Source organism: Alosa alosa, chromosome 14, assembly GCF_017589495.1.
Source record: "Alosa alosa isolate M-15738 ecotype Scorff River chromosome 14, AALO_Geno_1.1, whole genome shotgun sequence".
Lineage (NCBI taxonomy): Eukaryota > Metazoa > Chordata > Actinopteri > Clupeiformes > Clupeidae > Alosa > Alosa alosa.
Window position 1 is genome coordinate 3,453,215 of NC_063202.1, and position 26,568 is coordinate 3,479,782.

Here is a 26,568-nt window from a genome sequence, read left to right on the forward strand (position 1 = left end):
ACATACTTATACTTAACACCCCCCACCCCAGCAAGAACACCCATTAAAATGCAATAGAAGGAACATGGATAAATTGGACACAATTACAGATTTGTATCCAGAGATGATATGCCCATTTGTCATCAATGCAAACTCTTAAGAGAAACTATGCATTTAACCGAAACAAACACTGTATTACTAATATGAACATCAGAAGATAGCTATAAATATTGCTATAAACAGCTCTTTGGGTGGTCTTTACAAAAATAGAAACATGAACATGTGTGAGTCTTTTGGTAATAAAAAAGTGTTTTTCTTTTCACTTTAAATTAATAAGGTAAAATATTAACATATGTATATACAGTTAACAGAGAGGTATTGACAAAAATACTTAAAACGTCCTTGTGGCTTTATCTTTAAGAAACCAAACGTCTTTACTTTACCAGGACTATTACTAAATGAAAACTATCTTTGCTCTAACGAGTGAAGGAACACTGTGAAATACGATTAGCATGGATAGCCTATACAGTAAAACTGCCTGTTTGTATCACTTAATTTCAGTACATCTCTATTTATCTATTCTAGTCTGAATGGACAAATAATGCTTGGTGGGGAATTCATCACCATACATTACGCTGTTTACATCGCCTGTTTTTTCTGTATTTTTCTAAATTAAGAAGAATAGCCTAGGCTGCAAATCTTAATAAGGTCTTACTAAGGTAAACATTCACAACACTTTCCATAATTTTCTTGCGATTAGAAGTGTTCTTGCGTTCTCAATGTGATTCCTGAATTCTCATTTTTCCTTTTCTGTTTATTCGTAAACCACATGCAAGCTACAGTCCAACGTTAAGAAATATATACTTAAATACTTAACGTTCTATATCCACATGACATTCTATGTGCAGTTTTAAATAGGGAAATCAATACAACTTCATTTTGAGGTGGATTGCAGATGTGAGTGCATATAACTTTTCATTGGAGGTCTTCTCACAGTTTTAACGCAGAGCATGGGGTGTGTTCCATGTAAACTCGCGTAGATTTGGCAAACATACTAGAAGGTGGTAAGCAATACCCCTGTACGTTAGGCTACTGTCTTTTAGAGCGATTCAAGCTTTTCGAAATTCGTTTTTCAACAAATTCGTACGATTTTCCATTCCATTTACCTGTCAGTCCACTTCAACATATTCACACAATAATGACAAAGATCAAATCTGTCAGTGCTTATTACGGTCACTGTGAATTCTGGTTCACATTTCTCTCTCCTGAATCAATATCTACATCACAAAACACCAAGAACAGCAGATGAGTTCCTTCAACGTTTTACGCAGCTCTTGGCTACGGTATGCGTAAATCAGTGGATCTATGAGAGAGTTACAAATGATGAGAATCAGGAAAAGGTTGAAATGGCTGAAGAAACACTTGCAGTGCGGGTTTTTGGGGCACGTCAGTATCAAGATGAGATGAAGGAAAAAGGGACCCCAGCAAATGATGAAGACCCCCAGCAAGATAGTCAAAGTGATTGCGCCCTTCATACTTGTTGCTTGACGGCGACTCTTGTGGAAAGCCATGATGCGCCTGGAGAGCACATGCGCTAGGATGAACATGTGCAGGTAAAGCACCGCCGTGAAGACCAGAGTGATGAAGAAGAAAGTGACCAGGCAGATGATGACCGCGTTGTTGGTGTAGTAGAAAATGAAGATGGTGCTGGCTGTGATGCTAGCCGACCACACAACGACAATGATGGCGACGGCGCGCTGGGTCGTCATGATACTGTGGTAGCGCAGCGCGTAAAATATGGTGATGTAGCGGTCAGCGGCGATGGTGCTGAGGAAAGACAGCGAAGACACCACTGAGCTACAGATCATGATGTCTATAACATTGTCCAGGTGTTTCATCATGCTTGGCATCATCATGAGCAGTCCGTTGTCGTTAAGCAGCATGAACACAGTCTCCACCACATTGCTGACACTAACCAGCATGTCTGAGACGGCAAGGCAGCAGATGAAGTAGTACATTGGAGAATGTAAGTTCCTGTTTTTGATGATGGCAATGACGACCAGGATGTTCTCCACCAAACTTACCAAGCCTAGTGTCAAGAACAGTTCCTGGGGTATCATAATGTTGGCGCATTCCGTATCATTGTTGTATTCAGTAACAGAGATATTCTGAGTTATGTTCTCCTCGCTGTATGCCGGCAGCGGGCTGTGGTCGAAGTGTTTCATGGTAAGGTGATGGTGCGTACTCAGGTTCATGGTTGTCCGATTGTGCAGGCTCAGATGGAGAATGATGAAACAAAAGCTCTTCTTGTGGGCTGTTCTTGTCCTGTGATAAAATAGCAAATAAATAGTGCACAGTGTGTTGTTACTTTTAGAAATAATACGTCACAAGTATGTATTGATTTCGCTATTGTTTTATCTCACCAGCGTATATTTTAGATGATCGCAGATTCCATCAAGTCCTCTAGAGAAGTTCACTGTGTTCACCATAAATAAAACTGTCAAAAAACTTTTGTCTTTGAAATACAGGTCCTCTGTGATGGCATGATAACGAAGGTTTCATGAAACGCTTTCAATGAACACTTGAAAAGAACCTCAATTCTGCCTGCAACGGTAGCAATGTAATATTGAGATACTGAATTTCGTATTGCCGAACATGGATAGCCTCTAAACCACTGAAGCGCAACTTTCGAGTACAGAGACGTTGTTCATCTTAAAAGGCTCAATCTTCCTGACTCCTCCTTCACCAAAGCGAGTCGCATGACTTGAGAGTCCTCGATGAGATGGGCAAGGACGCATAAACCAGTCAACCCGACAAGGTCATAAAGACATTGTGCATACACCAGCAAGGTCCCCAAGTTTATGTTATGTGAATAAAAATAGGTGATATGAAGGAATAGCGGGAATATTTAGCCGGAGAAATAAAAGCAAAACATCGTCTATAATATGTTTTTTTAATGTAATATGCTTTATACTTAATTAAGATGAAAGTAATCAATATTTTTTGTGAAGCAACCACTAACAAGTCAGTAAAACTGATGTATTGTCTGTTTATATGGTCTCTCAAGAAATTAAACAAGACTTTTCACATTGTGTATATTTATGACACCATTAGAGGAAGAAGCCAAACATGGATTTTACATTACATTACATTACATTACATTACATTTGGCTGACGCTTTTTAACCAAAGCGACTAACAACATGGTAAACAGTAAGTTTTAGAACAATTCTCACAATTTTAGGACAGTTTAAAAGAACATTAGAGTACAGTAAGAATAAGTGCGTCGGTGAGTGCTGTTTTTAACAGTTACTTGTCAGTTTAAAACGGCTGGTGAGTGCTAGGATCAGTAAGACTTGTTGTAAGTGTTGCTATGAGAGTAGATGTTCTCTAAAGAGCTGGGTCTTCAGGAGTTTTTTGAAAGTGGAAAAGGATGTCCCTGCCCTTGTAGTGTATGTGGTAATGGCGATTTGATTTACATTTGTATTTCCAAGGCAACACACATTCAGTAGGCTGTGACATAAAAAAAACATCAGTGTAGGCTTTGTGTAGGCTCTTTCTCCTGTGTCACAAGACACCATAGGCTATGATTATTACAATAAATCTATGTGGTTTAGTCAGAGCCTGCTCCATTTTTGTTGGCCACAACTGCCTTTTTTTTTAAAGTCCATTGGCAATTACTGCTCACAGCTACAGGCGAAAAATTATGGTGGTGTAGGCTATAGGAGTTAACTTGCTGCAACAAACAAAATACAAATAACTCAAAACCATCATCAACTTTAAAATTATACCATAATAACTGTAATAAATATATATAATAAATAATTAAATCAATAATTTTGATGAATAAAATAAATTTTAATTAATTCACCCACCACTCATTGAGGTTACCAATCACTAAAGCTGGCTGGCAGTTGGGCAGCAAATGGACTTGCGGTCCATCCAAAGCTTAAACTCTGACATAAGCGCAGTCTTAATCACATGACATGCCGTTTGGAAGTTCCTGGACTCTCATAACAGACTTTTGTTATCATCACCTTACAGAGGGCGTGTCCGCCATAGTCTGGCCACTGCCAGGTCAAATAGGTCAGACAGGAAATTGAGGTGAGGATGAGAGGAGTGAAGGCAGAGGTGGGGGGTCAGAACAACAGGCCCAGAGAAAAGAGGACATGGAAAAGACAAAAGGAGGAAAGTAGGACAGTGGAAACTATGACGGCATATATGACGGAATGCATTGGTGCACTATAGATTATGGCTTTAGGTTGTGATGACTACATAGAGGACTGTATATTTGCATTCCCTTTTTGGACTGGATGTATACATCCCTGGCTGCTGGGAGGTTGTTGTTTCCCCACTTCTGACTTTTTTTTATTGTTGTATTGGTTTGAATTATGTATGACAGGGAGAGACTGTCCATATTTTCCTGATCGTTTCCTATACAGCTGCGTGCACGAAGACTGTGGTGCCAGTGGTGCAGTGACACTCCACACGAACACGCCTCATGACACAGGCCGTAGCTCCAGGTAAAGTAGCACACAAGGCCAACACTTCACGGCTATTCCTTTCCATCTCCCCGCCTCGTCATTAAAACCATCATGTGCTTCTTGGGTGAAAATAGCACACGGAGCCAGTCGTGTGTCCTTGTACCCTGTGAACGTAGAGGAGGAACAACGGGTGTCCCTCACCTCTCAAAGTCATAAGATGGTGGATGGGAAAATCGTTCACTCTCCATGAAGGCTAATCTACGTCTGCTTGTGGGTCTGACTCATAAATCTGTATTATGGGCCCCTGTGTGAAGCGTGGTCACTGCTTGAATAGAAACTATTCAGTGATGACAGAGGGTATCATGGGATATATCCTCTTGCTGCCAAGAGCATTGGTCATCAGAGGTACAAAACAAACAACTATAAACTGCTCTGCCATTGACTGGGAGTGCAAAGGCGGCTCCAAGCAAAGCACATTTGCTGTGTGACATTACAGTGGTCTCAAGAACACGTCTCGTGAAAATGCTTCTCATGAATATAAGAGGTATTAGTGATGATGTGGTGAAGAATAAAATGTTTATTTTCATTGCACTGGACGCATTATCAGTGAACATGTGACATGAGCTGAGCACAGAGGATATAAAAGGTGAAAGTATTGCCCATCGACCAGGCAGAAATCTCACCGCACACCACCAATTCATTCATTCCCCTGTAAATCTTACCAACTGAACATAAAAAGAGGGCATTGCAAAGTATACATGTTTCCTTTAATATTCATGTTGCTAATCGGATGAATGGGTTTAGAGACATTTAGTGATCACAGTGGTGTGTAATGCAGGTGGATCTGGCACAGAGGATAAGCACTAATGCTGATAGCATTAAGAAGCTCATTTTTTTCAGATTGAGATTATAGTGTCAATTCAAACTGAGGCTTTGCTTTGATCGGAAAACATAATTTGTAGCAGCGGATGACCGCACTGAACCGCATTTCCCTTTTAGCCTACTTGGTGAACAATAATGACTCCACACAGGAGTCTTGAGATGGAGGAGGAGCTTGATTATAACTTGATTGAAATACCTGATTAATTTCCCTCAGATCGCAATCAGCACATGGGCAGATAGAGCACTGAAAGTCCATACTGTGACGGTACGAAGGGGCAAAGCATGTTTTCAGTCTTGCATACGTTGTGGGGGGAAGAAAACAGGTGGTGTTTTGGGGGGCTTGTCAAAATGGCCGCTGGACCATGGCTGCTACTACAAGGAACTCATTCATTGTGCACTGTACTTTGGGTTTCAGAGTTCCTCCAACATTGACCTGCTGTGTTCATGTTCATGTCCATCAATCCCTTCTACCAACTCCATCTAAGGACCAGACCCAACTCCCACGGCTCTGTAAGGGTCTTTGCTCAGCAGTCTCCTTCTCTCCTGTCAGGTCCCGTCTCCCCAGCCCTTCAATGGTTTAGTCCCACTCCTCCTCGTCTCGGTCTGGGTTGTCTTCTCTGGGTGGCTCCTGAAACTGAATGTTGGCCAGCATGTCCCTCATTGCCACCATTAGACGGTTCACTTCCTGGTTTAGCTCTCTACCTGCACGCGCCACTTCCTGGTTGTCTTCAGGTCTTATCCCACCCTGTGACCAAGAGAAAACAAAACAGGTGAAGAACATGGTGGTAAAGTCACCCTGTAGCTTCACTGGAAGAGAAAGTTGCTGAGAACAAAAGATTACAGGTTAAATGGTCAAATTGGACAGATCTGGGCACAGACACTTTGTTCTGTTTGCGCAAACACTGGCCACAAAATCACGCCGTGGCTAATTTAATTCTACGACAACACAAAGCCTTTGCACTCAACCTTTGCACTAGTATCAAGTTGGAAGGGGCCATGCATCTGCCTCCTAATGAGAATTCCTAGCTAAAATAGTTTGTCGTCAGGTGGTCAGAGACAAAGATGTGTTCTTTAGTCTGTTCAGCACATTAAGGGCAGAAATCTCCTCTTCTATGCCAGTACAATCCACCCACCTATTTTTGTCTGAGGGCCATAATGGTGTACACACTTTGGAGTAGCCATGGAGATTTATAGAGCACAAAGTCAACGTGCTCTTAAATAATTTGGACCTACTGGCCATGCAATACGGGTTATGATGTTGCAAATGTTCCACTGACGTCACAGTAGAATTTTTATGAAATATTTATTGCATGTGTTGTTGTTGTTAAGAGTGGTTTTGGTTGATTGTATCAGTTATTATGATAAATTAAATTTTTCCATAAACAAAATTCTGACTTCAACTGATCTCCAGCATGCAAGTAAGTCAATAAGCAGTCACTAAACAGGTACTACGCAACCAGTAGTGATATCTTCCTGAATTACATAAGCTACAGCTTCTTCTGGGGGTGTCATGAGCATAATGCAATAAAATGCAGATGAATCAAGGTGCCTGCTTGAAAACTCCAGTGAAATGGAGTTGAAATGAATGCTAACCAAGGAGGGGGATATGCAGCTATGGTGAGATGGCTGGAGCCAATCACCTTGCAGGATTAAGATACTGCATGTTCTCTTGCTGGCCTGCTGTTGCGCAACAATGCTCACTGCAATGGAGCATCTCAGGAAACTCAGCATTAGCACTTCATTTAATCTCGAGATTAAAGCCAAGGAGAAGGGATCAGGCGAAAAACTAATTCACTCAGTTTTCACCTGAATGGCACAGCACGGTGCTTCCCTTTTCCACTTCCTGCCCTGGGCCCTTGACCTCGAACACTGCCTCAGATGATGCCTGTACATCCCATTTCAACAACGCATGCATTTGAACACATCCATACATAACATAGCACGTACTTTAGGGGCAGCGTTGGCCTACTGGTTAGGGCTTCGGACTTGTAACCGGAGGGTTGCCGGCTGGAACCTCGACCAGTAGCAACGGCACTGCTCCCCGAGCGCCGCTGTAGCAGGCAGCTCACTGCGTCGGGATTAGTGTGCGCTTCACCTCACTGTGTGTTCACTGTGTGCTGAGTGTGTTTCACTAATTCATGGATTGGGATGAATGCAGAAATCCAAATTTCCCTCACGGGATCAAAAGAGTATATATACTTATACTTATACTTATACTTATACATGGGGACCTGTGAACCCAACAACCTGTCAGACATGACACAGCAAATAAATAAATAAAGTGTGATGCAGGATACAGTTATAAAACGCCTTCATTAAGAACGCCCTGAAATATACCCATAAGTCAAATCTAAAAGAGGGTATTTACGTGAATTAGAATACAGCCCCTGGTATTCCATGATCAAAGCCACTGTCAGATTTATACCCATGGAAATGGACTTGGAACTGACTAAAGGCTGATGGATTCAATAGTCTAGCTCAGTGGGGGCCCCGAGGGGTGCCAGAGGGGCCGCAGCAAGTTGGAAGGAAAAATAACCGTATGTACACAGCGCCGTCGACTTCAGCTGCAAAGGATACAGGAAGTCGTTAATTTTTAATGGAAGCAGCAAATTCATCGGCGTCGCGTTTTAGGCATCTTGAGCGTCAAGCAGAAAGTAGAAATTTGGTCAACTTCATGCTAACGAGCTATGACGCGGTTCAGCGGCAAAGGACAAGCAACGTAGAATGCTACCACGTCAGAGCGGCTAAAGCGTCAAAAGCTTCCCCCGTACTTATTGACAAACGCTCTTGACAGGGCGTCCAGAGCTTCTTTTGCAGCTGAAGTTGGCGGCGGGGTGTACGTACAGTTAAAGCAACAAATAAATACATTTGATGTTAAATATACCTATTACTATGAGGGTTGTTTTACAATGCCATTATAATCATTTGTCGCATATCTGAACATTATATTTTCCATGATAATGACTGGGAATAATTGTAGAGTGATAGCTCTCATATAGCAGAAAGCCCCAATTGCAATTTTTACACACTGTATATTCCATCGTGAAGTGCTTGTGGCTAAAATAATTATTAGGATTAGCTTAATGTATTTTTACATAGTAGTATTGTCGATGGGTTTAATAACACATCAAGAGGGGTCCTCGGCCAGAACCTAGTGGTACTTGGGGGGCCAATTGTCATGGACAAGTTTGGGAACCCCTTGTCTAGCTCAAAGAGGCTCAGAGTAAAGCAGTATGAGGGGAGAGAGAGAGAGAGAGAGAGAGAGAGAGAGAGAGAGAGAGAGAGAGGGGGCCACGGTCTGAGGGACGCAAATACCAACGAAACAATCCAACTCCTTGTAAGTGTGTGATTATAAATAGAAAAATACGAATAGAAAATATTTGTTTGTTGATCAGTTTTTTTCTATATGAATATGTACTTGGGCTTTGGCAATACTGTTTCAGCAACATTCATGTTAATACCATTCACATGAAGATAATTAAATGTAACTGAATCAAATTGCGAGAGAGAGCTAGAGAGAGAGAGAGAGAGAGAGAGAGAGAGAGAGAGAGAGAGAGAGAGAGAGAGAGAGAGAGAGAGAGAGAGAGAGAGAGAGAGAATTTTCTTCTTTACAAACTCATATCTCCAAAAGGGTCATTCCTCTCACCTGTAGGTTGAAGTTTGGCAGTAGAGAACGAAAGAAGAGAGACAGGGTGCTTTCATTTGCAGCTCCACCATTTTGTCTATTGCCAAAGACAGAGAAGTAGACATTAAACTTACCGGTAACAGAAATCATTTTCACAATGATCAATACTATAATGATCCACTAATTTAAGTAGGGCAGAGCTTACCTCTCAGGTCGATTGTACGACGCCACCGAATCCAGAGGAGGCAGAGGGTCAAAGCCCATCACCGGTTGTGTGGTCACTTCCTGAGGCCCGAGGAGAACAGCAACGCAATTAACGACATTCAAGAGACACACTCATCTACTCTTCTCTGCAGCACGAGAGTAGGTTTGAAAGATTGCACAAAATTGAAAATGTGATTTGAACTAGCAAATCTCACTAACTCTATTTATTGTAAAGCCTCCAGTAAATGCAACTTCACCTGGCCATCATTCATATTGGTAAATCATAGCAATCATAGCCCTTTGCATTATCTGGATAGCTAGGAAGCGTATGAAATGTTTAGGAACGTACAAAGATAAATACCACCAATTTGCTGAAGCAGCTACATACAGTTAACATATCTATTACAGCTCAGCATCAGTGGGGAAACAAAGACCATATAGGAGGCTCACTGGCAGGTAATTGGTAAGACTGGTATTTATCAAGAATCATGGAGAACACTAAAGTATAGAAATTAAATCGTGTAAAAATGACAGACCCAATGTAAGCCCTGTAATAGATCTTAGGGCACCCATGTGTTCAGTTGAAAGATTTGAACATTCTACCCCGCAGAGGTTGGCAAATTATTGGAGATTCGTCCATTCTTGAAAGGTCTGTGGTCTGTGAAGAGAAGCTTACAGCCCAGCGTAAAATACTCACCAGAGGCAGAGTGGATGTAGCCTCCTTGATCTCAGACAATATAACGTGCCGATGAATGTTTCTCGGGGCACTTTGGTACCTTGACTTTCTCCTGTCAAAAACACCACATAAGCATGCAGATATATAAAACATACACAAACACGTCAAGGGGTAACAGTTGTGCTCATAAGTTTACATACCCTGTATATACACATGCTAGAGATTGGCATGGTTGTATTTCAGTTAGCCTAACAGCTGGTTTGATTTGCACTGAGAGATGATCTTAAGGGAAGCAGTAGTACCCCATGCCAATCGTGAGATATGGTGAAGGGTATGTGATGATGTAGTAGTACCCCATGCCAATCGTGAGATATGGTGAAGGGTATGTGATGATGTAGTAGTACCCCATGCCAATCGTGAGATATGGTGAAGGGTATGTGATGATGTGGGACTATTTTAATTCCAATCAGGAACATCAGGATGCATAGTATCCTGGATCCATGTAATAACTGGCCTTTAAAAATAAAAATCTGCCTGCCTCTATGGAAATTTAACATAGGGGTATGTATAAGTACTTATGGGCCCTGTATTTTAAGGAAGAACATTTATTTATTAATGATACATTATTCATTCACAAAAAATTTTTTTCCTAATTTTTAAATAAAGGCATTAGTATTAATTTCCAAAAGATGATTTTTTATTCCTCTTTTTAGTCAATTTTAGCATGTGTACTGTATGTACAGGGTATGTAAACGTATAAGCACAACTGTATGTGGAACTCAGTATCACTGATTTAGTACAATTACCATGTTGTTTATAAGTTGTACAATGCATCTTTTAAGAAAAAAAAAAACACCCTCCGTTAGTGTCTCTAAAAAATGCTTAATACCTCGAGTGTGTGAGAGTCCATGTTGCAGATCAAACAAAAAGCCCATTTGTCCTAGAGAGGGCAATGACGAACACTAGCCTATATCTTGAGATATGTAAAGCAGTTTCTATCCTCAAGTAAACAGGTCATGAAGGTTTGTCCTAAAACTGTGTGCAATACCCAGCACTGGCCCGGTGAACCTTTGAATTTACATACATACTAAAATAAAATTCATTAATAAAATTTATTCAAAATTGAATCTCTAAGTGTGGACTGAAACTTGAGGCTCATTGTACTGAGATCCATATTCTATCTGCTTTAAGGTTCTCAACATACAGTTCCACCAAAATCCCTCAACATGATTAAATGTGACTAAATATTTTAGTTTGGTTTGGTTTTTAAATGAGGGGACAAATGCAAGGCAAATTGAGAGTAAACCATGGGAATGTTTTCCCTCCTTTGAACTCAGATACACATCTCTGCTGTCCTCACACCGCTCAATCCTCTCTGAGGATTGAGAATGCACACAGTGGAGACTGAACTGACAGAAGGGTAATTCCATGTCAACCCCACTGACCATCTTGGATTTATTCACTATTCATTCGTTTGAACAGTGTTATTGTGTCCAACAACTAGTGTGAAAAATTGTCTGCTCCTGTCTTCTTAGGTTTGAGAGATATTTATGCCCTTATTTTGCCAAAACTACAAAAAAAGTGTGTCGCTAAAAAGTTCCTCAAAATAACTTGTTATTATTATTATTATTATTATTATTATTATTATTATTAATTAACCAAGTATTCATGCAAAATACTTGGAATTTTTTAGAGATTGTTCCACTCTACTGATCATCTTTAACTTCTGAAAGGAACTAGAATGCTAACATTCACAGCATGAAATGCATGGAATGACCCAGAATCTGAACTGAAAACATGCGCCGTTCTGGCTGCTGACACATAAACATTGTAAACGTGATCAGGTGGTCTCACTGCCTCCCGTGGTCAATAGTCATGGGCCCTACCCCTGCTACACGCTAAGTAACACACTCAACAGATACCGCATATAGCGCTCCTATAGATACCGCATATAGCGCTCCTATAGATACCGCATATAGCTCCTATAGATACCGCATATAGCTCCTATAGATACCGCATATAGCGCTCCAATAGATACCGCATATAGCGCTCCTATAGATACCGCATATAGCTCCTATAGATACCGCATATAGCGCTCCTATAGAGGGTACTTTCGGAACTGAACAAACTTAGGTAACTGCCTTTAATAAGCGCCGCAGATGGCTGTCTCTTGTTTGTTTACGCAAACCTGGTCAATAAAGCTGATTCTGATTCACACATTCTGATTCTGATTCTAACTCTATAGATTCCACTTCAGTCTTTACAGGCGGTAGGTCCTGCCCTCGCTCTCTACTAACAGTGTAAAGAGGACAACATGCAGCAGAGTAATTGCCTGAACAAAGTGGCCAGTATGCCCCTGATCACGGTGTCATATGACTTCCATTTATTTGATTTAACAGCTAGAAACATTGCCGGACTGCCCCCTTGCCACAGTCAAGTGACAGCAGACAAGCAGGTCTAAGCAGCTGCAAGCAAAACACTCATTGTGCTTCTCATAATGCAACTTGACCTGGAACTATGAAATACACTGTCCACATGAAGGACTATGTAAGAGACTGAAACATGATTTGTGATATATTTGGAGGCTGGCAAGGTATTGCCGGTGAGCACTATAGAGGAATGCTGGATATGATGGAATGTGAGGTTGTGTCCATATAAAGGAGGTGCCGTTAGGCCCATAATTATTCACTCACGCAAAATCCTGATTCAATACCTTTTGTTTGACCAACAAAACACATACATTTACATCTGTAGCACAATGTATTGTCTTTTGCCTTGTGCTTATGTTATTTCCAGGAAGAAGGAACCCATTGGTGAAATACAAATGTACTATAAAATTAGAATTGGCATGGGTAATATGAATAACTATGGGTTTAAGTAAGGGATAATGGACGACATGGTCTGTTCACAGAAGTTAATGCACGGTCGAGGTTGTAAAAGGGCCCTTTGCGTCTGGGCCGTTTTACAACCTCGACCGTGCATTAACTTCTGTGAACAGACCACCGTGTCGTCCATTATCCCGCTTATTCCACTGTTGCCACTTGCGTTGTGCTGATTTCCCGTTACAATTTAAACGTTTTAATCGCTAAAACTTGTCCTGTTTGTAGAATTACTTTCTTCCAACACATATCAACTAATTTCTCAACTTGCAGGAGAAACTGCCGTCACTAGTTCTAAATGGATGGTTGCTACGGCCAAAGGCCAGTCGTTAGTTCTATCTCTCCCGTTGTCAAGCGGGCGTATCCCAAGATTCTGATGAACTTTAGCTTTGAAACATCGCTATTTTACTTAGCCTGCTGTCATCCGTCTAGCTAAAAGCCACCTCCGTCATATGCTACAATGTTGCAATGTTCTGAACGTCTGCATTTTACAGCTCGGATGCAACGTGACAGTTCATTTAAACTTCACAAGTTCGGCGAATTAATATACAAGTGTGATACGGCCAAAAAAATGGATCTTCTTCATAGGTGTGCAGATAACATAGTTAATGGTCGTTCTAAATTACGTAGGACAATGGGAAATTCAACCAAGCAGTGGAATAACTATATTTATTTATACATGTGTGTGTGTGTGTGTGAGTGTGTGTGTGAGTGCATGTGTCACACACTTGTTGAGGCAGTCCTCCACCTGGGGGTCCTGGGTGTCCACCCTGCGGAGTACTTCCCCCACGTTGCCCTCCAGCCAGAGCAGCACAGCTGCCTCCTTCCACAGCGTGTGATTACGGCCAACATACAGGGCCACGAGCTGAGCCAGCGCCGGGGACTGACTGAGAGAGAGAGAGAGAGAGAGAGAGAGAGAGAGAGAGAGAGAGAGAGAGAGAGAGAGAGAGAGAGGAGTGGAGTGAGTGAGTGAGTGAGTGAGTGAGTGAGAGAGAGAGAGGGAGAGAGGGAGTCTACTGGTTAGCACTTCGGACTTGTAACCCGGAGGGTTGCCGGTTCGAACCCCGACCAGTAGGCACAGCTGAAGTGCCCTTGAGCAAGGCACCTAGCCCCTCACTGCTCCCCGAGCGCTGCTGTTGTTGCAGGCAGCTCACTGCGCCGGGATTAGTGTACTGTATGCTTCACCTCACTGTGTGTACACTGAGGGCCAGATGTACGTACATTTGCGAACGTAGCGTTATCAGCGCCATGGACACACCGCAGATTGCGAGCGCTGTCAGACCCAAGTTTCCGTCGTATTTATCAATTGTTCAATCCTTAGTGTAAACTGCGCCTTTCTCTGCCCTTCTCGCCCATAAACGCAATTTACGCATCGCCCACAACTGAATGGCAGCCTACAAAGCGCCAGTTGAATGAAGTTAACTGATGACAACATTAAAAAGAATCAAATGTTTAGCGATCATGAAATAATACCATACATGATAAGATGTCAACAAGCAGGGAGATAATGAAGATCAGTAGTTCTACTCAAACTACTTGTGCACGAGGTTATGGAAGATTGGTCAAATCTAGTTCTAGCAAGTAGGAAAGTTTAAGTGAATGGCGTGAAAGTGAAAGTAAGACATCACGAAAGGCCAACGAAAGTTAAGGTTGCTTTTGGTAGTACAAATACTTTCACCACAAAAACTGGTGTTCTAAATAGCGATTCTGTTCTCTTTGAAAGGTACTCTTATTGGCGCATTGAACTGCAATGTGGATTAACACCTACTTTTACAAGGCGGAAGTATTTAGGGCGCCAGAATAGGCGGCGCTTTCAGGAGCAGTCTTTGTACATACCGCGGAATACATAACTAGGCTCTTTACTCTTCCCCTCCCATCTTTTTACGCTAAACTCCCACTTTCCCCTGGATCCTCCCATGAATGCATATGCATGACATGACAATCGCAATCTGCCACTTTCAGCTCCCGCGACAGGCAGTTTACGCTTTTACATCATTGCGGCCTGTTTGTACATACCCATAATGATTTTACATTACATTGCGTAAAACAAATCATCGCCTGAAATGGGCGCAAAAGCGTTAGTACATCTGGCCCTTAGTGCTGTGTGTTTCACTAATTCACGTATTGGGATAAATGCAGAGACCAAATTTCCCTCACGGGATCAAAAGAGTATATATACTTATACTTATGTTAGCATGCCATCCTGTTTCTGTGTGTGTGTGTGTGTGTGTGTGTGTGTGTGTGTGTGTGTATATACAGTGTACAGTGTGTGTGCCTCCTGGGAACATAATAAGAACAAACAGAGAATAAAAATGAGTACGGTAGTGGGTGTTAGCATGACATCCTGTTAGCTGGTATTTTTAACCTTCTTTATGTTTTGTGAAGTTATGAAGTGAAGTTATGAAGCACAATAACTGCTTCCAAGGATCACCCAATGTACCAGTGTTTTTCTGCACTCTCTGCTATCTCCCATTTTTGTATTTGATCATTTGAACCGGTGTTTAAATCATCACTAGCATGTCAAAATACTTCCTCAGAATCGGACATCACTAAAGAGTAGCAGGAGATGCTACACCCATTCTCACCTCAGTTGTAACACCATTATCCTTATAAACAGGCCTTATATCGTCATAAGTTAAATTCCTACACCCATAAAATCAGATTACGCTTATCTGATTCAGAAGGTGCAAACATCTCTGGAGTGTAGAGAGGATGACTAAAGGATGGAGGCTTCATTCCTTACCCCATCTGACTCTGAGGGCCAAAGAATGCATGTGACGAGACTGCAGAGTCTGGCTGTACTGACAGCAAGTCCAGAAGAGGCATCAGTGCTGTAAATATAACACACAGACACACACAGACACACACACGTTATCCAAGGTATATGTAACTGTCCTGTACAAGATCACATAACCATCAAAAGAACATACAATCAAATCAAAGAATGTTCTAGGTAATCAATACATATACAACTTATAAGTCTAACTTAGGGCCTCATAGGTAAATTCACAATTATACCTGCCAATCCTATGTGGCATTTGGAAGTGTAAATGTTTAAATGAAACACAAAAAATATGTAGCAACCTAAGCATTTAAGCATCAAAAGTTGTGTGTCAGTGTGAGTGTGAGTGTGTATACAGTGTACAGTGTGTGATTCCCTCACCTCCTGGGAACATAATAAGAGCGCCCTGCAGTAGCTTGTCACTCTTCTGCCTGAGTTTCAGGCTCTCGTCTGTGGGGCAGTCCTCCTGCAGGCTGAGCTGGAAGTAGCTGAGTGCCACTGAGAAGGCAAAGTTGGGCAGCTGGGACAGGTTCCTGTGGACCTGAGAGAGAACAGGAATGGTGAAGGGACAGGCAGACTGACAGACAGACAGATGACCCATTTTCTGTCTCTTGCAGGATTAAGATAAAAAATGCTGTAAGAAGTTAGGGTGGAACCCGTGGAGTTCCGTTGTACCACTTGAAAACAGACACGGATGTGACAAAAATGGTGAGTGAACAAACTGTGTACTGTAGCAAGAGCTATATGTTCCTCATGTCATTTCTTTTGAATTCCAAGGCTAATGTCCCCTGTAGCAATTAGATCACAAAACTTCATGATGATAATTTGACCAACTTCTCAGTCTCTGGTGACTCTGTATGTGTGAGTGTGAGTGTGAGTAAGTGAAAGAAAGAAATAAAGAAAGAAAGAAAGAAAGAAAGAAAGAAAGAAAGAAAGAAAGAAAAAGACAGACAGAAGTAGACAGAGATAGACAGACAGATTGACAAATGAAACTGCGTCCATTGTGTGTTACCTCCCACTCTTCGTAGAGCCGGATGAGGGGGCTGTACTCTCGGCAGCGCAGGCAAAGGAAGTCCACCAGCAGCAGCATGCAGAGAGGGTCGTTATCAGGATCCAGACTGCAGGCCGGACACACACAGCGCATTCAGCAGGCCTCACACGCACAATACTCACAACTACTGACCACTGACAGCAGAGTCAACTCCATGCCAACACTAAATTAACTATTATGTTGCAAATTGAAATTGCACTTAAAAACTACACGTTCAATTACATGGCATTTATACTGCTGTGACTACTGCTGCACTGGTTTTAACCATGTATTCCTTTATTTATTCTATCTACTATATTATTTTGTTTATTTTAATTATTTTATGACATACGATTGGTTAAATTTTATGTATGCTGCTGGTCCTGAGTAACACATTTTGTTCTTTCACGTGTCTAACATGTGTTGAATGACAATAACCTAAACTGAACTGGACAGGAATCAATAGAAAAGGATATATTGTTTTTCATGGCAATGAAACCACGAGACAGAAAGAAAGGGAGGGGGAGTTAGGTACCTCAGGATGAGTTTGCAGTACTCCAGAGCGGTTCTGGGGCAGCCTCTCTTCTCCAAGAACATCATGTGCTTATACACAGCCAAGTAGAACGCCCTGTGACAGAGGAACACGGAAGAACACAGAATTCAGAGAAAGAGGAGAAAAACAGAGATCAACTTTTCTGTGAACAAATGGTAGTTTGGTCTGAAAACATATTACTGAGAAATAACAAGAAATAAACTCCAAGAAAGGTAAAAAAAAAAAATACACAAAAACAATACATAATAGAATAATAGTATATTAATAATATATTATATTTTATTCCACCCTAAATGCTATAGCTGTTGATATGCAAATGTGACCAATTTAATAGAGAAATTGTAACAGTTGACGGAAAGGAAATCAAACTAAAATCAAACAAAGCGAAAAAACAGATGTGCATAAGTGTGTGTGTGTGTGTGTGTGTGTGTGTGTGTATCATTGGCACACACCTATTCTCTGGTCTCAGGTAGTCAAGGCGACTGGTTCCTGATGTAAGACTGAAGACAGGATGGAAAGCACACTCAAAGCTGTAGAGGGCCCGTTCTACACACACACACACACACACACACACACACACACAGAGAAAATAGTACTCATTATTATAGGTTATTATTGTAACTGGTACTAACTCTGTGGTTTACAGAACAGTTAGGATGAGTAAATTAAAGACACAAAATAAAAAATCTGGGTTAAAATAAAGATGAATTGTTTCTGTGATTTTCCCACCTCTGAAAGAACAGCTTCCAGCAACTTTATTCAAGAATAGCGTTCAAGAACTTTTTTCAATAAGTGACATACATAAAAGCCATACAAAACAATAGGGCAATAGAGAACTAGCAACTCCATTTATGGCTATTACATAATTATAGAGCATAGGCTATCATTAATCTCAACTAACTTATCTCCTTGATTCCTCTCCATTTCCTCTTACACATACAGGGTCAAGTATATGCTCCACGGCAGACAGTCAACCTTCATTTTCAGAAATCTATCTGTCTGTGAGAGATAATGAAATTTCCTTGAGCCTGGGTGCCAAGCCTTTGGATTAATCAGATTATCTGAGGATCTACCAGTGCTTGGCCACACAGCTGTATGGCAGCTCCACGCCAAATCAACTGAGAATAATTTTCTACTTAAATTCATTAAATGAAGAATCTCTGGTGCAGTGGTGCCTATACAACTTTTTGGGGTTAGATTCTGCACAAAACACTCTCCTTCTAAAGTATTTTGGGTGCAGAGTATCTGAGTGTTTTTATATTTTTTATAGTTGTACAGGGAAATGACCTCAGTCCAGAAACATACAGATTTAATTTGGGTGTCTATCGAGAATCTGCCTTTTAAATGTAATTTTCTCCAGTGGCCGTATGGAGAGGCTGATCTCTGATCTATTGCATGCTAAACATACAGTAATCGGTAGAATTGGGAGTTCGGCTTTTTCAGCAACTCTGACCACTGGAGACAGCTTAGGTCAGGTCACACAAGGCTTGTGGGCATAATTAGTGACCCAAATCAAGGTTGTGTAAGTTTAAATAAATTGCATAAGACTCTAACTGTATAGTTTTAATGTAGGGTAATAACCATTTTAACAACTTCACCAAGTTGTGCAATAGACCTGACCTAGTTTGAGGACGATTTTTGTGTAACAAACAAGATGACCCACTGAACTGCCTGACTTTACTTTGCACAACACAGGTTTTTGAAGAAACTCACCAGGCCAGGCCCACATCAGTTTGAAGGATAAATGGCCCTGAGCCGATGAGAAGCCATACTCTGACATTTGTAAGTCGCTTAGGATAAAAGTGTGTGCTAAATGACTAAATGTAAATACTAACCAATCAGATCCCTGGCCATCTCCTGGTCCTCCTGGATGCGGCAGACATCAGACAGCTGCAGCAGGGAGTCGATGTGGTAAGGGTTGAGCTGCAGCAGGACCTGTGAGAACACGTGTTAATCCTGGACTAAGAAAACCAGTAAAGACCTTACTACCACAATTGTATATTTTACAGCATATGGCATTATATATATATGCAATATGTAACTTTCTTGTCCTAAAAAATTAAAACCCTAGAAAAAGGAAAACAATATTATTTCTAATTCTATTAACTTTGTATGCTTCCGATATTTCCACACAAATAAGACAAAAGTACCGGTATACTGTATGAATGCCTGACACAGACAGAGAATTCACAGCAACATTGAGATAACAGAATATATACAGAGTAGTATATTAGTATTAGAACCAACAGGAGTAGGTATGTGAACCCTATGGAATTACCTGGTTTTCTGCATTAATTGGTCATAAAATGTCATCTGATCTTCATCTAATAGTAGGTCACTAGTATAGAGCTGAAGCTATTACAGTTTTTTCTGATTGCGTAAGCACATTTTTTGTAACTATGGCTTTTTTTGCAAAACTCTACACACAAATGGCAAAACCTCTCACCCAATCAGCAAAACATTGTAGTTCTCTTGCAAAAGCTAACACACCTTGCTTAACTCTTCACACCTTCGTAAAAATGGTGTTTTCGTATCTAACAGTAAACACAAGCCATCACAATAGTAAGCACACAATGTGCCAACAACACACTGATGGTATGAATAAAAAACATATCTGGCTTTTGCTTTCTCTGTGCACAAGGTAGACTATGTCAGTTTGAGGTCATACTTTTGTCATAGTTCTGTAAACATACAGGGATCCCAACTTCAAGTATTAGTGTTTATTTACACACATCAAAACAAACACAAGTGTGTTTTTCCAAGTCAAAACACAAAATAGCATTTCACTGAGACAAAACAAATCAGTCTACATCGGGTCGTCTCTCTCAAAATTCTGTCTACATCACATGCAATGTCCTAGTCCAAGGCACCGGGAAAAATATATTCTGGAATGACGTATCCAGGCCTGACATGACAATTTCCCCACATGTAGACTGTTTTTTTCTCTTCTCACTCTTCCTGCTCACTCCATCGTACCCATTGTACATTACCTGTGACTTATTTATAGTGCTTAGGCTGATTGCAAAGTGAACTAATTATCTAAAACAGTTTTCACATGAGAAAGTGTGCCAGAGAGTTGGCAAAATAGTGTAAATAATAGCCATTGGGCCTACAGTTGTGCAAAGTGTGTGTTACAAAATTGCAAACTGAGTGCAAAGCAGTGTTTGTGCTTTTAGTTTTGCGAACTTAGTGAGTGGTTTTGCCATTTGTGTGTAGAGTTTTGCAAAAAAAGCCATAGTTACAAAAAATGTGTTTAAGCATTCAGAAAAAACTGTAACATAGATTATGAAAGAATTATCATCTTTAATGTCTTTATTGAAAACACCCAGAAAATAGTAATAGTGGGAAAAGTAAGTGAACCCTTGGAATAAATTACTGGTTGAACCGGCATGGGCAGAAATAAGCTCAACCAAGTGCTCTTGACAACTGTGAATCTGATTTGCACAACGTTCAGGAGGCATTTTAGCCCATTCTTCCTTCAGTACTGCCATATTCTTAGGATATCTGGTGTGAATGGCTTTGTTGAGGTCATTCCACGGCATCTCTATTGTTTAAGGTCTTGGCTCTAACTAGGCCACTCCAAAAGGTAGATAATCTTTTGTAAAAGCAATTCTGTGTAGATTTCCTTCTATATTTAGGGTAACTGTCCTGCAGCATGACCCAATGTTTACTGAGCTTTAATTGACTTGAGGGTCTCCCTGTCATTATCCTGTTGGAATATTGATAAACATGGGAATTCATTTTTTCCTTTGGTGACAAAGTTGTCCAGTCCCTGAGACAACAAAGCATCATGATGCGTCCCCCACTGTACTTCTGTGCTGAGATTGTTTTAATGGTTCCATTTTCATGCCATAAAGTTCTGCTTGTTCAACCCAAATAATTCAAACTATGATTAATCAGTTAACAAACCATTTTCCCAGTAGCACTGTGGTGTGTCAACATGCCCTTTGGCACAGTGCCAGCAAATAGATGTTTTTAGAGAGCAGTTATTCCACTGTGGTGTCCAGCCATGGTTACACTCCTTGTTCAATGTTTTACTGATGGTGAACTCATCAACAGAGACCAGTTCCAAATAACTCTTTCATGGGTTTAGCTGTTACTCTATGTTTTTTTCTTAACCTTGTTGACAATTCTGCATTGTGTATTTGCGGTCCTCTTGGCAGAGTGCCCGTTCCAGCTATAGAAAGATCAACAATTCTTTGTTGTAGGTCTTCTGAGATATTTTTCTTGCAAGGCATGGTTCATATCCCAAAATGGTTGTGCTTTTTATTAGTAAAAGTTCAAACTTGTTTTATTCGACTCCATATTTGTCAACTTCGGACAAATACTAATACGCGTTTGTTGCAGCCATCAGATTTGGGGTTTACTTACTTTTTCCAACCAGTTTTATGAAGGTTTGAATGATGTATTCAATATAGACAAAAACAATGCAATAAGTTCTGTGTTGTCAGCAAAAACAGATTGTGTTTGCTCATTATTGTAATTCAGATGAAGATCAGACTTGAATTTCCCCTGGGGATCAATAAAGTATCTATCTATCTATCTATCTATCTATCTATCTATCTATCTCAGACAATATTTTAAGACAGGGGTTTTCAACCAGTGGTCCGTGGCCCACTTGTGGTCCATGAGGACATTGCTGGTGGTCCCTGACCATAGATTCAGTAATGTAGTTGCAATGTGGGAATCAGTATTTTATTAAGTGGTGGTCCTGGCGTTAGGTAATTAGTCAGAATAGTGGTTCCCTGTTCACAATCAGTGGAAAACCCCTGTTTTAAGACATTAAACCTTTTTCCACTTTGATTGAGAATAGCCATACACTCTTCTAAAAAAAAAAAATAGGAAGGAAGCCTACTTACCACTATGTTGTTAGGATCCATGGACTCAACAGCATCCAGGAATTTGAACTGAACCTGCTGATAGTCTCGATTGTGCTCAAATGTGAAGTACTGTAGGCCATTTCTGCTCTCTAGAAGAGACATACAAATTCCTACAAAAAGACAAAATGAGAAAACAACATATAGGGTTACATGAATCACATCCCTTTACAACATCAGTATATATATTCAGCTCTGAAAAGGGCTTGCGCATTGCCTTCACACAAACACATTAGTTGTTTTTGCATTGGCTCCGTTCACAAATTATCTACTTTCTTAACACTGAACTTCACAGCTAAGTTATTCCTAGTTATATCAGTGGCTGCTATAATAGCATGCAATCAGCAATTAGTCTTCTGCTGGGAGACACTGGACACGCTGTGAGGTTACAGTCTGTCCTTGTGTCTGAAACACAGCGCACCCATCCTGCGGCTCACAGGCCCCACATCAATGCTGCCTTTCATACAACGTCCTGACTCAGGATAGCACGGCTCCTCATTTCAAGAGTGAAGAATCGGAGCGCATATTATAAGAAACCTCACAGGTCTCCATATCAAAGCGTCCATTGAGAGACAGGCCCTTCTGCAATCAGGAGATCTATGGGACTATATTCACCATCATTGTTTCAAGAATCCTCGGGTGAGCAGGCCCTGCAGTATGTGCTGCTGGCAAATCCATTTTTTGATACCACCCCAAAACCACTGTTCATGTCCTATGAACCAAGTACTTGTATAAACAGCTCTACTAGGCGTCAGAGAGACATTCTAGAAAAGTCCTGAAAGTGGCACACAGTGGTCTGGGGGGTGATCTGGCCTTTCTCACAAGGACAACTCAATGCACAGGGAGGGAAATGTATAAGACTCAAGCAATGCTCACTGTGCCCGATTCAGAAAATGTCAACATGATTCCTCCATTTATAGAGCTCACCTGGTTTGCTGAAGCGGGGCCAGGTGTCTTTGGGGAACGTCATCCAGGTGCTCCTGTGAAACTGCCTCTGCCTTTGCCTGGGCCTTTTACAAGAGCAGAAAACACATCTAATCAATACTGACTTCACAATGGACCTAATTACTAAGAAGTAATAAATAATGAAATAATTGACCAACCTTTGGTCTCCGAGAACAGCTCTGGCTCCAAAATACCTTTTCAGCTCTGTTTCAGGATTCAGATTTCTAAGACACAGAGAAGAGGCATTTGGAATAGTTCAACTTCAGTCACACTGTAGCCAAGAAGCCATGAAACCCAAATTGTTGAATGAATTCAGAATCTGAACTGTTTCACGTTGTGCCCTAACAATTCCCCTAAGCAGTTCTAAAATTACTGTAAACAACAGCCCCTTTCAGCATATTGCGTAATCATAAACTCAGAGAAGTCCATTTTGATTTCATGGAATTGTGAAGGTTTCTACATAACCGCCCCAGTGTCTTTAAATGCACATGTACCAGTCAGTGTAAAGGCCAATGCCCGCTGGCGGCATATGACGAGCGTCAACTGACACCAAAGTTTAGACTCATTACTTTTAACAGAGTACAGTCCACTGGCGGCGGCGGACGTGCGTCAACGACAAAGTTTCGAAAATGTTTCTCTCTCTTGATCGTCAAATCCACAGACGCAAATGTCGTCGCCACTGGGCGTTGGCCTTAGGAGTGTTCACTAAAATGCCCATTTCCTCACATGGGTTTCCTCTTCACTCACCTGTGCTCCACATACAGCACGGGCCTACTGTCGAACGTGAGCCCGTCATCATTCTGATGGGAGAGCCCATTCGTCTTCTCAATGGTTTCCAGGATTGCATCGATATCATCTCCGGCTCCAACCTCCTGTGATGCAGAATGAACAGTGTCATGCAGACCAGAAAAAAACAGACACATTTGGCAAACGTAGGCCGTCTTATCGCCCTGTGAGATGATGAGAGCGAGCGAGGGTACCACATCTTCACACATTTGGCAAACGTAGGCCGTCTTATCGCCCTGTGAGATGATAAGAGGGAGGGTACCACATCTTATCGCCCTGTGAGATGATAAGAGGGAGGGTACCACATCTTATCGCCCTGTGAGATGATGAGAGCGAGGGTACCACATCTTATCGCCCTGTGAGATGATAAGAGCGAGGGAGGGTACCACATCTTATCGCCCTGTGAGATGATAAGAGCGAGGGAGGGTACCACATCTTATCGCCCTGTGAGATGATGAGAGGGAGGGAGGGCACCACATCTTATCGCCCTGTGAGATGATGAGAGGGAGGGAGGGTACCACATCTTATCGCCCTGTGAGATGATAAGAGCGAGGGAGGGTACCACATCTTATCGCCCTGTGAGATAAGAGCGAGGGAGGGTACCACATCTTATCGCCCTGTGAGATGATGAGAGGGAGGGAGGGTACCACAGCACCACATCTTATCGCCCTGTGAGATGATGGGAGGGAGGGAGGGTACCACATCTTATCGCCCTGTGAGATTATGAGATGATGGGGGGGGAGGGGGGGCACCACATCTTATCGCCCTGTGAGATGATGAGAGGGAGGGGGGGGGCACCACATCTTATCGCCCTGTGAGATGATGGGAGGGAGGGGGGGAGGGGCACCACATCTTATCGCCCTGTGAGATGATAAGAGGGAGGGGGGGGGGCACCACATCTTTACCTGAGGCTCTGCAGTCGGGCCCTTCTTCTTCTTTTTCTTCTTCTTTTTCTTTTTGGTCACCTCACCATTGTTGTTCTGATAAACAAAGTAAGAAGTAAGTGAGAGATCATATTACTTTTTAAAAAAAAGTCTCTGATGTAAGCTCATTATTGTTCTTTCAGAAAAAAAAACAATTCAATAAAGCAGACTTTGTGTATTTAGACTGTACTGTATTTTTCACAAAGCGAGTGGACATACAAATTCCAGGTGTTTCTGTAGTAGCTAGAAGTTATATCACCAAAGTTAACAGATCCACTTACAAGATGATTAATTATTGACGTCACAAAAATGAGGAAATTCTAAAAAGACTTTTCAGCAAAAAGAAAATGGCACATTAAAAAATACAATACCACCCCAAAACCACTGTAGATATGGCTGCTACTAAACAAAATCACAAATAGGGGCATTCATTAGCATGTAGGTCACCTTACTTCTGTGAGTTGTTTATCTCTGTCATCCACATCCATTTCATCTCTAGACACTTCTGGGTCTACTTGTTGTTTGACCCCACTGTCCTCATCGGTCAGACCTTTTTCCACCTCGTTGTCAGCATCTCCAATCTGCAAGCAATGATTGGCGTAGCGTTACATCAAGTTTGATTACACAACAATACATACCGGTACATACATGACAAATACAGGAAAGCTTTACCGTAACACACAGAGACAAGGATACGTTATCTTCGCTATCCACGTACCTGTCGATTTACTTTTACAGCTAACAAATGTCAGTTACAATAACATACCAGTCTGTTGACATGACATTACAGATTACTAGCTCACTGTCAGCTAGCCTAGAATCGCTAATAGTTAGCATGCAGGCTAACCAGAAGTTGTGAGTTGACAGTGACAGTAGCGCAGACGACATCTTTGCTATAATGATCTGACACCATGTTGCCATGGATAAAGAAGAGTTCTAAGAGAACTTGCCAGCTCATAAATATTACTGATGTTTTTCTGAGCTTTGTTTTTCTTAGCTTTCCGGTTGTTCTTCTTAGCAGGCTGCAAGACAGCTTCACATTGCTCATCCTCCTCCTCCTCCTCCTCCTTTGGCAAATCCGCTGTTTGTGCTTCGTTCAATTTAAGATCTTCGATGCTCAGTTCCTCCTGTCCCCTCTGTTTGCCTTTGAGTCTCCGCAAAGCACGAGTCGACATGGTGTGGTGATAGCTGTCCACACAGCTGGGACTCAGTAGCTGACATGGAGCTATGGCAGCAAGCTTGGCCACGACAGTGAGACGAATCTGATTGGACGTTCAAGAGGAAACCCCTTCACTTTTAAAGGAAATGACATCACTGCATCCTCCAAACTTATTTTAAAGATACAATGATATTTTTGTTTATTTTCAAAAGTAAAAACCCTAGCACGGTTCCTGTTTCTTTGCGCTCTAACGCTCTCTGCTAAAACAATTAATGTAATAAATAGTAGGATATTACATCATGATTCTACTACCCCCCAAATGAGCCTGAGACTGAGGAGACTGGCATGAAACCAAAGCCTAGGTGTTTTGAGGCCACAGATTGTGATGACAACTGACTGCATAAGAGAGCACATGATCTTATTCTTCTGTATTGACGTTTACTCACCAAAACAGTGTAATGCCACTAGTGGCCTGATTACTAGTGTGCTAAACAGGAGGAGGAGAACCTCCGGGAATCAGGAATGCCAACAACACTCCTGCTTCACTCATGCAGCACTGAGTCGGCCATATTCTCAGATTCCTTCAGCCTTTAACACAATCCAGCCTAAAGGATACAAGTAGCAGGGGCGCTGCTAGGAAATGTGTTCCCTATGACAGACAATAAGAGAACTCCCAACCCTCACACAGTGGATTGGCCTGAGAGCATTTGGAGCCAATCAAACGAATGAATCTCACGGTCAATGTGTGAGAGTTGTCAGCTCTGTAATAATTCTGGGCCCCCCCA

At 41.6% G+C, this 26,568-nt stretch overlaps 2 protein-coding genes across 3 annotated transcripts; both read right to left on the reverse strand.

Moving 5' to 3' along the window:
- Positions 1-743: 743 nt before the first annotated feature.
- On the reverse strand, positions 744-4,932 carry mc1r (melanocortin 1 receptor). Of its 2 annotated transcripts, none has more exons than XM_048262418.1 (2): positions 3,854-4,932; positions 744-2,304 (listed from the first exon to the last, which is right to left on the reverse strand). In XM_048262418.1, exon 2 carries the CDS (start codon positions 2,232-2,234, stop codon positions 1,257-1,259), a length of 978 nt encoding a protein of 325 aa, XP_048118375.1. In that variant the 5' UTR covers positions 2,235-2,304; positions 3,854-4,932; the 3' UTR covers positions 744-1,256. The 2 variants fall into 2 exon arrangements, with proteins under 2 accessions (XP_048118375.1, XP_048118376.1); XM_048262419.1 differs by lacking the exon at positions 3,854-4,932 and adding an exon at positions 2,403-2,755.
- Positions 4,933-5,212: 280 nt separating this feature from the next.
- Positions 5,213-25,894, reverse strand: tcf25 (transcription factor 25 (basic helix-loop-helix)). The gene is made up of 18 exons (XM_048262416.1): positions 25,575-25,894; positions 25,077-25,205; positions 24,607-24,681; positions 23,663-23,787; positions 23,074-23,139; positions 22,898-22,980; positions 21,953-22,083; positions 18,929-19,028; positions 17,546-17,639; positions 17,076-17,168; positions 16,523-16,628; positions 15,892-16,051; positions 15,472-15,559; positions 13,457-13,615; positions 9,871-9,961; positions 9,175-9,254; positions 8,991-9,066; positions 5,213-6,089 (listed from the first exon to the last, which is right to left on the reverse strand). The coding sequence occupies exons 1-18, from the start codon at positions 25,797-25,799 to the stop codon at positions 5,922-5,924; spliced, it is 2,049 nt and encodes a 682-aa protein (XP_048118373.1). The 5' UTR covers positions 25,800-25,894; the 3' UTR covers positions 5,213-5,921.
- Positions 25,895-26,568: the final 674 nt, after the last annotated feature.

Excerpts from the sequence above, each read along its gene's own strand:
- mc1r (XM_048262418.1), bottom strand. The coding sequence starts at position 2,234 with ATGAACCTGAGTACGCACCATCACCTTACCATGAAACACTTCGACCAC.
- tcf25 (XM_048262416.1), bottom strand. The coding sequence starts at position 25,799 with ATGTCGACTCGTGCTTTGCGGAGACTCAAAGGCAAACAGAGGGGACAG. Across the intron at positions 17,640-18,928 it reads GATGGCCAGGGATCTGATTG|AACGGGCCCTCTACAGCTTT; the intron begins GTTAGTATTTAC and ends GTGTGTGTGTAG. Across the intron at positions 6,090-8,990 it reads TGCCAAACTTCAACCTACAG|GGTGGGATAAGACCTGAAGA; the intron begins GTGAGAGGAATG and ends TCTTGGTCACAG.